Source organism: Dendrobates tinctorius, unplaced genomic scaffold (assembly GCF_039654945.1).
Source record: "Dendrobates tinctorius isolate UK_male_01 unplaced genomic scaffold, ASM3965494v1 ptg000215l, whole genome shotgun sequence".
Lineage (NCBI taxonomy): Eukaryota > Metazoa > Chordata > Amphibia > Anura > Dendrobatidae > Dendrobates > Dendrobates tinctorius.
The window spans coordinates 3,787,501-3,800,529 of record NW_027361882.1 but is presented as its reverse complement, the minus strand read 5'-3'; the positions used below and the strand labels follow the sequence as shown (position 1 = coordinate 3,800,529).

At 47.1% G+C, this 13,029-nt stretch overlaps 1 protein-coding gene across 1 annotated transcript in view; it reads left to right on the top strand.

The window, feature by feature from the left end:
* The window catches only part of LOC141058837 (uncharacterized), a 147,699-nt gene that overhangs the window by 125,229 nt on the left and 9,441 nt on the right, over window positions 1–13,029 (top strand). Inside the window, exon 4 of the mRNA XM_073555054.1 lies at window positions 232–305. Coding sequence (XP_073411155.1) covers window positions 232–305 — 74 coding nt within the window. The remainder of the gene's footprint in view (window positions 1–231; window positions 306–13,029) is intronic.

The following is a 13,029-nucleotide window of genomic DNA, read 5'->3' as shown; positions in this document are numbered from 1 at the left end:
GGTTCACTTTTAAACCTGTCATTAATATTTCCTACATCTAATAGTTATTGTTTTCTATATCACTTGTTGTTTATGTATAATTTCTTCTTACTGTGCGGAACCTTTTATTATTATTATATTAGGTACTCTATCCTTTTTTGATTTACTGTATATGGGATTTCTCTTATCTGTAACGTGATTGATTGTTTCAGTTTTGTTTACTGTAACTGATGCTATTTGATGTCCTCACAGGCCGTGTTTCTATAAAGGTCAAGCTTCAGAGCAGCGCTCCCAAAGACGAAGTGATAAAAGTGTTTTTGAAAAAGGTAATTTTAGAAGTAAGGTCCGGCAAGAGTAATTTCTATCCTGATATCGCTCCAATCATATTTAGTGTGGTGTGGTCCTATTTCTGGAAGAAATTCTTTATGAAACGACGGTAGCATACGGCCAACCGCAGGAAGGCCCGCACGTCTTTTATCATCTCGGGGGTAGGCCATCCCTGAATGACAGCAACCTTTTCCTGGGACGGGCTTACGCCCTCCGCCGAGACGACATGGCCCAGATATTCGATCTGGGTGCGAAATAGGTGGCATTTTTGGGGTTTTACCTTCAACCCGTACTTCTGCAGCCGGCCGAGTACCTGCCCCAACAGCTTCAGGTGGTCCTCAAACGTGGCAGCATAAATGATGATGTCGTCCAGGTATATCAACGTGGCGTCAAAATTGAGATCTCCCAGACACCGCTCCATGAACCGCTGAAAGGTCCCCGGGGCGTTGGCCAGTCCAAACGGCATTCGATTGAACTCAAATAGTCCCATAGGAAGTATGAACACCGTCTTAGCCCTGTCTCCTTCTGACATGGGCACCTGCCAGTACCCACTGGCCAGGTCCAAAGTAGAAAAGTACGTCGCCTTCCCCAAGGCGGACAAGGATTCTTCTATTCGGGGCAGTGGGTATGAGTCTTTGATGGTGCAAGCATTCAGCTTTCGATAGTCCACGCAGAATCGTAAGGTGCCATCCTTTTTGCGGACCAACACAATGGGAGCTGCCCAGGGGCTTTGGCTTTCTCGAATCACTCCCTTTCGTAGCATTTGGGCCAGCAAAGTTTTCACCTCTTGGTAGAGTTGTGGAGGAATCTGTCGATATCGTTCACGGATGGGGGCTGCTCCTGCCGTGGGATTTCCATGGGTGATGGCGGTGGTACATCAAAAATCTTCCTCATGACTAGCAAATACCTCGTGGTACTGTCCGAGCAGTGTTTTTATCTGAGAGAGCTGGGCCGTAGTTAGTCCAGAGAGCTCGGCCCGCTTTTGTTCCAGGATGTCTCGACCCTTTTCCTGAGTTGAAATTAGAGTAGCCTGCAGAGTCCGGATAGTTACTTCCCAAGGGTCCTCGGACTGCACTCTCAATTGAACTGCAGGGGCCGGTAGCACTTCTTCAAAAGGCCTTACTAGCTTGGCCAGTTCTGTCCGGGGCTTCAGGACGATGTCTTGTCTTCAAGGTTGACGCAGCGCACCAGGACAGTCCCCTTCTGCACTGTGGTCAGGGAGCGAGCCACCAGTATGCCAGGGGGTAAGCGCTCCGAGTAGCATGGCTCCACCTGCATCTCCATGCCTTCCAATGGTATCGGGGCTCGGATGGGTAGGGCCACCACTGTCTGTCCAGGGGGCAGTACAAGCAGGGGAGCCAATGGCGCGATGACTTTGCCCAGGGCCTTGCCCTCCTGGCAGTCCTGGAGGACTCGTGCTTCCCGCACCAACTGCTGGAATACATGTGCGGGAACCCCTCTGTTTCAAGGTCTCATGTGTGGGATCATTGAGGAGTAGGTTACCAAACTCCCGCAGTATGTTCATGCCCAAAATGACTGGGTGCTGTTTATCAGTTTCTCCGTGGGTCAGAACCACTCCTATGCGGCCGAGGAATTTACCGCACAGTGTCACCTGTACCCACACCACCCCGGCAACAGGGACCGGTAGTTTGATAGGCGGCTACCTGTCTGATCATGAGTCCCCACTGGGGTCTCGCTGCTTCAGGAACAATTTGCCGGAAATAAGTTGCAGGCATAGTTGTCACTTGTGACCCTGTGTCCACTAGGCACCGGACTGCCCGGCCATCTACTTTTGCCCATACCACCGGACATTTTGCAACCAAATCTTCGGGACTTCCACCACCCCTAATCGTGGGTTCTGGCGCCGAACAGCATCCCCCCAGCCCAGAGCCCTCTAGTTTTAATGGCCGCCGAGGTGGGTATCTCCCACGCCGCGGACACTCTTCGGCAAAGTGGTCCGGCTACCCGCACTCATAGCACCGGGTCTGTGCAGACCGCCCGCCCCGGGGGGAGCGGGGTCCCCAAGGACCAGGGTTAACACTAGTCCATCCAGTCCCAGACTCCGTCCTTCTTTTCACTTCATCCATCTCGCCCTGGATGTTCTTCAACTCCTGTTTCATTTCCTCTACCCATTGAGGATCCGCAACTGCGTTCAGGGAAGCCATCACGCTCCGGACCTTCCCCACGGGGACCGCCATTCCCTGCTCTTGCTCTCGAGCGAGTGCTCGACTTCCCACCTCAGAAAAGTCTATACGTGGATTCATTCTGATCTGTTCCCGTAATGCCTGCTTTACTAACGGGTCCCGCAGTCCAGTCACCAACAGGTCGCGTAGTGTAAATGTCAACAGGTCCTAACCCTACGCCATCCTTTCTTTCGATGGCCGTATGTAACTCTTGGAGGACATTCATATACTGGGTGATGGTCTCCCCCTGCATCCAACTGAACAACTGGGTTCTTAACTCTCCCACGTTGGTTGGGTCCCCATGGGTCTGTTCTAAAATCTTCAAAACCTTATCAAAGGTGTTGCCGTGTCCCGAGGGTTTTAACATCACTGAATTCCGAACCTCCCCGTCTAATGCCATGAGAGCTACTTCTGCTTCCAGGTCAGGAGTCATCAGGGGGCATTCGAAAGAGCCCCCGCATTCGCTCTGTCCAGCTACATAGCATGGTATTGGAGCCGGAAAATCTAGGCAGGTTTCTCAGCATAGCCCCCAATGAAATACTGGAACGAGGGCCCTCGTCAGCTGTTGAGTTCACGGCCCTGCCCTGTTCTGGGGCGTCCCTGCGCAGGTTCGAATCCTGCCGACTACGCCAAATGTAGGTAACAGCAGGTTCGCAGGATGCAGTAACGAGACGCGAGACTGGTTGAACTTTGAAAAGCAAACTATTTATAATTTAAAGCCGCTAGGGCTATACTAAGGAACATACAAGGGGTAACAACAGTTGTCCTCGCAGGGACTTCGTACAACCAAACACTATTTGGAAAGAACACGGCTAACCCGGCCAAGGCCGGTTTCTATGGGGCCACGGTATGGCCATCTACGAGTCCTTATACTCTGTAATGTCACTTATCCATCCTGACGTCCCTCGGCGTCTCTGTGGAAGCTGCGTTGCTGATGAAGCTGCTTTGACGTCTTTGATGAGGCTGCTGTGGAGTCTTTGATGAGGCTGCCTTGGCGTCGCAGCCGCTGGGCCCAGCTGCTGAAGATTTGGAGTAGTCTTCGGGCGCCCCAGCTCCCAGGAGGAGTTAGGGCACAACAGGCCCTGATGGAGTCCTGAGATGAAGTAACCCCTTGTTGTAACAGCGGGGTTGCGCTTGTTAGCGAGTTCAATGGGACTCCTGTCCCCAAGCAGGGTGGTGTCGCAGAGCTCAAGAGTGGTGGTTTAATGGCCGCGTGCAAAGCCTGGGGCTGTGTGCAGAGTGTCTCTGTTGACAAGGAACAGGCCCCCACTGCTGACTGCAGTGGGGTGAAGGCGGCTGTGAGTGGTGATAGACAGGCCGCAACCACGGGCTGATGTGAACTGGCAGCGTCCGCGGGTGGCAGCGGGCAGGCTGCAACCGCGGGCTGAAGAGGAATGGCAGCAGCCATGAGAGGGAGCGAACAGGCCGCGGAGGGCTTGAGCTCAGCGGTAACGGCCGAGGATAGGCCGTAACCCGGGATTGGGGTGGAGAGACAGTCCCCTGTCGGTAGGCTCGGCGCCTCTTTCCTGAGGGCCACTGCGTATCTACCCTCTGCTGCTAGTCGCTTCTCTCAACTGTCATTGTCCTTCCCGCTCTCTCACGCCCCCTCCGTCTCCTGCTCCGTGTCTGACGTATCACCAACTGACTCCCCTGCGCGCTCCCTGTCCCTTTTATACTCGCCCCTCCCCTTGCTGTCCTGTCACTCTCAGCAGTCCACTCTCCTCCTCTGCTCCACGGGTACTGTTTCCTTAGGAACTCAGATGGCGATCCCCTTGGTTCCGGTCCAGACACTCTGCGGGGGTCCTCCTCCCTACAAGCACTCTCTTTATATCATGTACTTCACTAAGAGGTGATGTCTAGATGACAGGTCCTTTCTAGCTCCTGACCGGAACTTTTGTTGATGGTTTATACTTATGCCCATTAATTCTGGTTTATAGGTTGTAATACCAGGGACCTGATAATAATAATAATAATAATAAATTTTATTTTTATAGCGCCGACATATTCCGCAGCACTTTACATTTCAGAGGGGATTTGTACAGACAATAGACATTACAGCATAACAATAATCACATACAGTAGATTATAACAAATACCAAGAGGAATGAGGGCCCTGCTCGCAAGCTTACAGTCTATGAGGAAAGAGGGAGACACGAAAGGTGGGTGGTAACAGTTGCCCTGATTGTATGGACCAGCTGATGGACCTGTATGGACCTGATCTGTTGGTTGTTCTCTTCTAGACATCACCATCTCCAGCGTCGGACTGGCCCACCGGAGAACCGGAGGATTCTCCGGTGGGCCCTGGCATCTGGTGGGCCCTGGCACCTGCTGGCATACAGGGCCAGCAGTTGCCTAGGGCCCCCGCTGCTCCAGGGGCCCCCAGCCAGTGGTGTGTGGCACACCATGCAGCTGCTATGGGGGCCCCTGCCAGCGGAGCAGCAGCGGGTGTCAGGAGGCAGGAGCCCCTGTCCCCCCTGCTAAAGAGAAATGAATATTCACTGCGAAGCAGAGAACATCATTTCACAGTCTCCACCCCCAGAGGCCCCGCCCCCAGCCCAGTAAGCCGCTCTGCATCAGGGCCGGCGCCGCCCTCAGTCCCCTCTGCTCCTGGCTCACAGCCAGTGCGCGATGACGTCACTACATCGCGCACCCGCTGTGTGTCTGGCAGAGGGGGGCAGCTCCTGACACTGAGGCCGGGATCAGCGTGGGAGCAGGAGGAGAGGTGAGTATTGCGTTGTGTTTTTTTTTTTATATCTCTCTCGCTCTCTCTATCTGTCTCTCTCTCTATCTATCTATCTATCTATCTATCTCTATATCTCTCTCTCTCCATCTCTCTTATATCTATCTATCTTTCTATCTCTATCTATTATCTATATCTATCTCTATCTATTATCTATCTATTTCTATATCTATCTCTATCTATCGCTCTATCTTTATATCTATCTTTCTATCTCTATATCTATCTATCTCTACATCTTTCTATATATATCTCTATATCTATCTATTATGTCTATCTATCTCTATATCTTTCTATATATCTCTCTATATCTATCTATTATGTCTATCTATCTCTATATCTATCTATCTTACTCTATCTATCTCTATATCTATTATCTCTATATTTATTATCTATCTAGCTACCATCTATATCTATCTATCTTTATCTATATATATCTCTATCTAATATCTATATCTATCTATCTCTATACCTATCTATCTATTTATCTATCCGTTATCTATCTCTATATCTTTTCTCTGTATCTATCTATCTCTATATCTATATCTCTCGCTATCTATCGCTCTATCTCTATATCTACTTTTGGAAGTGCATTGAGCAGCAAGGTGGTGTGCTGGTAAAAGGGGAAAAAAAAACAAAACAAAACTTTTAAATCTTCTTTCTGAGCGAGTGTGAACGAGCTGAGTGTGACCTGAGTGTAAGTGCGAACTGTGGTAAGTGTGTGACTTGAGATTCAGTGAGGAGGTATTTGGAAAACCTATAAGAAATACCTGTGTGAGTTGCTGAATTGTAGGTTGCTGAGTGCTTTCTACCTGTTCAATTTTTGGGGGGCTTGGGGGCTTGTTTAACCTATATTTTCTCTCTTCAGGGTTAATCTCTTATTTTACTATCTGTGTTTTTAAGGGTAAACTATATTGCATTTAAATCTTGAGGTGTAACTATATTCACAAGGGGTTAATTAAGGGTGGGAGTTCATACAGTAATTAAGGGTTTATAAGGGGCAGCTGGTTGGGGCTCAACTCCTTTTGGAAGTGCATTGAGCAGCAGGGTGGTGTGCTGGTGAAAGGGGAAAAAAAAAAAAACTCTTTTAACTCTTCTGCCTGAGCGAGTGTGAACGAGCTGAGTGTGACCTGAGCGTAAGTGCGAACTGTGGTAAGTGTGTGACTTGTGATTCAGTGACTTTAGATTCAGGGCGTTTCCAAGGGAGGTCTTACTGAATTGCTGTTATATTAATACTTTTTTTTTTTAAATTTATTTTTGCTTATCTTATTGTCTGGTGCAATCCCCATTAGGATGTGCTCCACTATTGCCAGTGCCATCCAGTGCACGTCTTGCCGCATGTATGAAATCCTTGACCAGCCGGTGGAGGGTGCATGCTGCTGTGCGAGATGTGAGCACGTTGTGCATTTGGAAGCCCAGATACTGGATCTAAATGTGCAGCTGGCAACACTGAGATCCATAGACAATATGGAAAGGAGTCTTCTGCTCACTGAGCAGACGCTCAATGGGATAGATGAGGGGGGGATGCTAGGTTGGAGCTGCAGGACAGTGAAGCAGCTAGCTGGGTGACAGTTAGAAGGCCGGGGTAGAGGGAAGAGCGCCAGGGAGGCTAGTCCTGATCTGGCACACCCCAATAAGTTTGCTAAGTTGGCAGATGAGGGGAGTGTTAGTGCAGGAGTAGCACTGCTGCAGCAAGGCATGTCCTCTGAAAGCCGGAGGAGTGTCTGCTCCAGCAAGGGGGGAAATAGGAGAGCAGGGCAGGCCAGACAGGTTCTGGTAGTGGGAGACTCAATTATTAGGGGAACAGATGGGGAAATCTGTCACAAAGACAGGGATCGTCAAACGGTGTGCTGCCTACCTGGCGCTCGAGTCCGACACATCGCTGATCGGGCTGACAGATTACTGGGAGGGGCTGGTGAGGATCCAGCGGTCATGGTGCACATTGGCACAAATGACAAAGTTAGAGGTAGGTGGAAGGTCCTTAAAGATGATTTCAGGGAATTAGGCTGTAAGCTTAAAGCAAGGACCTCCAAGGTGGTATTTTCGGAAATACTTCCTGTACCACGTGCCACGCTAGAGAGGCAACGGGAGATTAGGGAGGTTAATAAGTGGCTCAGGAATTGGTGTAGGAAGGAGGGTTTGGGTTCCTGCAGAACTGGGCCGACTTCTCAGTTGGCTACAGGTTCTACGCTAGGGACGGGCTGCACCTCAATGGGGAGGGTGCAGCTGTGCTGGGGGAGAAAATGGCTAGAAGGTTGGAGGAGTGTTTAAACTTGGGACGGGGGGAGGGTATTCCTTTTATAGGAGGGGAAGACAGTGCAGATAGAGACCTGGGCGCAAATAATGAGATTGGGGGTGGGGGTGGCATGGGGGGTGGGGTTAGAACAGTTAATAATTTAAGAAAGAATAGAGGTACAGAGAGATACATAAAGTGCATGTATACTAATGCCAGAAGCCTCACCAACAAGATGGAGGAACTTGAGGTAATGTTGTTGGAGCATAATTCTGACATGGTGGGGATATCTGAGACATGGCTGGACGAGAGCCACGACTGGGAAGATAATTTACAGGGCTATAGTCTGTTCAGAAATGACCGAACAAATAAGCGAGGGGGAGGCGTGTGTTTATATGTAAAATCATCCTTAAAGCCCATCCTGCGTGATAATATATATGAATCTAATGAAAATGTAGAGTCCCTGTGGGTAGAGATAAGGGGAGGGGGGAAAAATAATAAATTACTGATAGGGGTTTGTTATAAGTCTCCAAAAATAATGGAAGCAACAGAGAATATCCTCATAAAGCAAATAGATGAAGCTGCGACTCAAGGAGAAGTCATTATTATGGGGGACTTCAACTACCCTGAAATACATTGGGGAACCGAAACCTGCAGTTCCAGCAAAGGTGATAGGTGTCTGACCACTATGAGAGACAATTACCTTTCACAACTGGTTCAGGACCCAACAAGAGGGGGGCACTGCTAGACCTAATATTAACCAACAGGCCAGACCGCATATCAAATGTAAGGGTTGGGGGTCACTTGGGTAATAGTGATCACAAAATAATAAGTTTTCATGTATCCTTTAATAAGATGTGTAGTAGAGGGGTTACAAGGACACGAAACTTCAGGAAAGCAAATTTCCAACGGATGAGAGATGATCTTGGTGCAATTAACTGGGACGATATCCTGAGACATAAAAATACACAAAGAAAATGGGAGACGTTTATTATCCTCCTGAATAGGACCTGTGCACAATATATACCGTATGGGAATAAACATGCGAGAAATAGGAGGAAACCACTATGGCTAAATAGAGCTGTAAGGGGCGCAATAAGAGATAAAAATAAAGCATTTAGAGAATTAAAGCAAGTAGGTAGTGATGAGGCATTAACTAAATACAGAAGATTAAATAAATTCTGTAAGAAGCAAATCAAGACAGCAAAGATTGACAGAGAGACTCATTGCCAGAGAAAGTAAAAATAATCCCAAAATATTCTTTAACTACATAAATAGTAAGAAACTAAAAAATGATAGTGTTGGTCCCCTTAAAAATAGTCTGGGTGAAATGGTGGAGGAGGATGAGGAAAAAGCCAATATGCTAAATGACTTTTTTTCAACAGTATTTACACAAGAAAATCCCATGACAGATAACATGATCAGGGATAAAAATTCTCCATTAAATGTCACCTGCTTAACCCAGCAGGAAGTTCGGCGGCGTCTACAAATCACTAAAATTGACAAATCCCCGGGCCCGGATGGGATACACCCCCGAGTACTGCAGGAATTAAGCACAGTCATAGATAGACCACTATTTTTAATCTTTAAAGATTCCATAATAACAGGGTCTGTACCACAGGGCTGGCGTATAGCAAATGTGGTGCCAATATTCAAAAAGGGGACAAAAACTGAACTTGGAAATTATAGGCCAGTAAGTTTAACCTCAACTGTGGGTAAAATCCTGGAGGGTTTTCTAAGAGATACTATACTGGAGTATCTGGAGAAGAATAACCTTATGACCCAATATCAACATGGGTTTACAAGAGACCGTTCCTGTCAGACTAATCTGATAAGCTTTTATGAAGAGGTAAGTTCCGGACTGGACCAAGGGAACGCAGTGGACGTGGTGTATATGGACTTTTCAAAAGCTTGTGATACGGTGCCACACAAAAGGTTGATACATAAAATGAGAACAATGGGGATAGGGGAAAATATGTGTAGGTGGGTTAAGAGCTGGCACAGGGATAGGAAACAAAGGGTGGTTATTAATGGAGCACACTTGGACTGGGTCACGGTTAGCAGTGGGGTACCACAGGGGTCAGTTTTGGGCCCGCTTCTTTTTAACATATTTATTAATGACCTTGTAGGGGGCATAGAGAGTAGAATTTCAATATTTGCAGATGACACTAAACTCTGCAGGGTAATTAATACAGAGGAGGACAATTTTATATTACAGGAGGATTTATGTAAACTAGAAGCTTGGGCTGATAAATGGCAAATGAGCTTTAATGGGGATAAATGTAAGGTCATGCACTTGGGTAGAACGAACAAGTTGTATAATTATGTGCTTAATTGTAAAACACTGGGCAAAACAGTCACTGAAAAAGACCTGGGTGTATGGGTGGACGACAAACTCACATTTAGTGGCCAGAGTCAAGTAGCTGCTGCAAAGGCAAATAAAATAATGGGATGCATTAAAAGAGGCATAGATGCTCATGAGGAGAACATAATTTTACCTCTATATAAGTCACTAGTGCGACCACACTTAGAATACTGTGTACAGTTCTGGTCTCCGGTGTATAAGAAAGACATAGCTGACCTGGAGCGGGTGCAGAGAAGAGAGACCAAGGTTATTAGGGAACTAGGGGGTCTGCAATACCAAGACAGGTTATTACACTTGGGGTAATTTAGTTTGGAGAATCGAAGGCTTAGGGGTGATCTTATTACAATGTATAAATATATGCGGGGACAATACCAAGAGCTTTCTAACGATCTTTTTACTCTTAGACCTGTGACGGGGACAAGGGGGCATCCTCTACGTCTGGAGGAAAGAAGGTTTAAGCATACTCACAGACGCGGATTCTTTACTGTTATTCAATGTCAGCAAGCAGTTAATCCTGAATGCTATCTATGTGTTTTCAACTCTGCAAGCTTATATCTGGTAACCAGCTTTTCCAATCTCTGCTCTGAATCCACTCCTGTGTCTCCATTCAATGTCAGCAAGCAGTTAATCCTGAATGCTATCTATGTGTTTTCAACTCTGCAAGCTTATATCTGGTAACCAGCTTTTCCAATCTCTGCTCTGAATCCACTCCTGTGTCTCCATTCAATGTCAGCAAGCAGTTAATCCTGAATGCTATCTATGTGTTTTCAACTCTGCAAGCTTATATCTGGTATATAGTTTTTTCAACTTACTCTGCTTGTCCCCTTATGTTGTGAGGTCAAGAAACTTTTCAAAGTGATTTATGATCCATGTAGTGCTGGACATGTGTTTATTTGACCATAACATTTTATTGGGTCCTGGTGTCTCAATTTAGTGTGATTGATTAACGAGAAGAGAGAGAGCCACAAAAAAAAAAAAAAAAAACTTAGCCTCAACCTCCTATATATTCAGACCTAGCTAGGGGGAGCATTTATGCACATGTAATCTAAGTACATGTATCAAAGTACTTCTGGCAGTTATAACATGGCAGTTAGACAGGGCAGGAGACAGATAAGACATTTATATACATCTACTCTCTGTACATTTGGAGGACAACAAATATATACCATATGCATTTGTGTAATGTATATCCTTGCCGCTGCATTCACACTCATCCACCGCCCTGGCATTAACTCACCACACTCCATCCATATTGGCCCCTCGCTTCTTTCCTCTCCTTTGTATAGCACTCATGCTCTTTTCACATTGTTAAATTGCACAGATCCAGCCAGTCCCACCATTCAACACCAGAGACGCTCTCACAAATCACTTAACCATCTGCTCACTCTTTCTATCCTCCTTCTCCTAGTTGCAGGAGACATTGCTCCCAACCCTGGTCCCCCATGTTATAGAAAGTCAAACCCCCCCACTGCTACACTCAGTAACCCCTCTAATCTTATTAATATTCCCTGCATGCCATCTGTCTCTCTTAATTGTGCACTTTGGAATTCTCGCTCAGTGTGTAACAAACTCTCCTTCATTCATGACTTCTTCCTTTCTAATTCTCTTAACCTTCTGGCTCTTACTGAAACCTGGATCCAGCAGTCAGATACTACCGCTGCTGCTGCTCTTTCATACGGGGGGCTACACTTCTCTCATACCCCAAGATCAGACAATAGAGCTGGTGGAGGCGTTGGTCTGCTCCTATCACCAAAATGTACATTTCAGGTTATCCCTCAAGTACCCTCACTTGTCTTCCCTTCTTTTGAGGTCCATGCCGTCAGACTCTACACCCCCTTCTCCATGCGAGTGGCGGTGGTGTATCGTCCTCCCGGCCCCTCCCATCAGTTCCTGGATCATTTTGCCACTTGGCTTCCACATTTTCTCTCCTGTGACATCCCTACCCTCATCATGGGAGATTTCAACATCCCCATTGCTCTTCCCCTCTCCCCATCTGCTACTCACCTTTTATCTCTAACCTCCTCATTTGGCCTTTCGCAGCTTACTAATTCTCCAACGCATGAAGACAGAAACTCCCTCGACTTGGTCTTCTCTCGGCTTTGTGCAGTGGATGATTTTGCAAACTCCCCTCTCCCGCTCTCTGACCACAATCTTCTTTCATTCTCTATAAAGAACTGCCAGGCTGCTCAGGTCACCCCCACTGTCCAGACTTATAGAAACATACAGGCCATTAACACCCAGAAACTTCTGAAGAACTTGCAGTCTTCATTGGCCCCTATCTCCTCCCTCTCATGTCCTGATTCTGCATTGAAGCATTACAATGAAACACTTCAAACTGCCCTGGATGAATTTGCACCCCCTATAAATAGAACACCACAACGCAGACGGCGACAACCCTGGCACACGGTGCAAACACGTTTCCTGCAGCGGTGCTCCAGGTGCGCCGAACGTCTGTGGAGAAAATCCAATCTACACGAAGATTTCATCCATTTTAAGTTTATGCTTAGAACATACAACACTGCCCTTCACCTCTCCAAACAAACCTATTTCAACACCCTCATCACCTCACTGTCCAATAACCCGAAACGTCTCTTTGACACTTTTCATTCCCTACTCAATCCAAGAGTACAGGCCCCAACCACGGAGCTCCGAGCTGACGATCTGGCCACTTACTTCAAAGAAAAAATTGACCAGATCCGACAGGAAATTATCTCCAAATCCCCTCATACCATGCACTGTCCTCCCTCCCCCACTGCATCTAACTCACTCTCTGATTTTGAACCAGTCACAGAAGAAGAAGTAAGCAGGCTCCTTGCATCTTCTCGCCCAACTACTTGCACCAGTGACCCATTTCCGTCACATCTCCTCCAGTCCCTTTCCCCTGCTGTCACCCCTCACCTAACTAAAATATTTAACCTCTCTCTCTCTTCTGGTATTTTTCCCTCCTCATTTAAGCATGCCATCATACATCCACTACTTAAAAAACCATCCCTCGACCAAAACTGTGCCGCTAACTATAGACCTGTCTCTAATCTTCCCTTCATCTCTAAACTCCTGGAACGCCTGGTCCACTCCCGTCTTATCCGCTATCTCTCAGAAAACTCTGTTCTCGACCCTCTCCAATCCAGTTTCCGCTCTTTACACTCCACTGAAACTGCCCTCACTAAAGTCTCTAATGATCTGCTAACAGCTAAAACAAATGGTC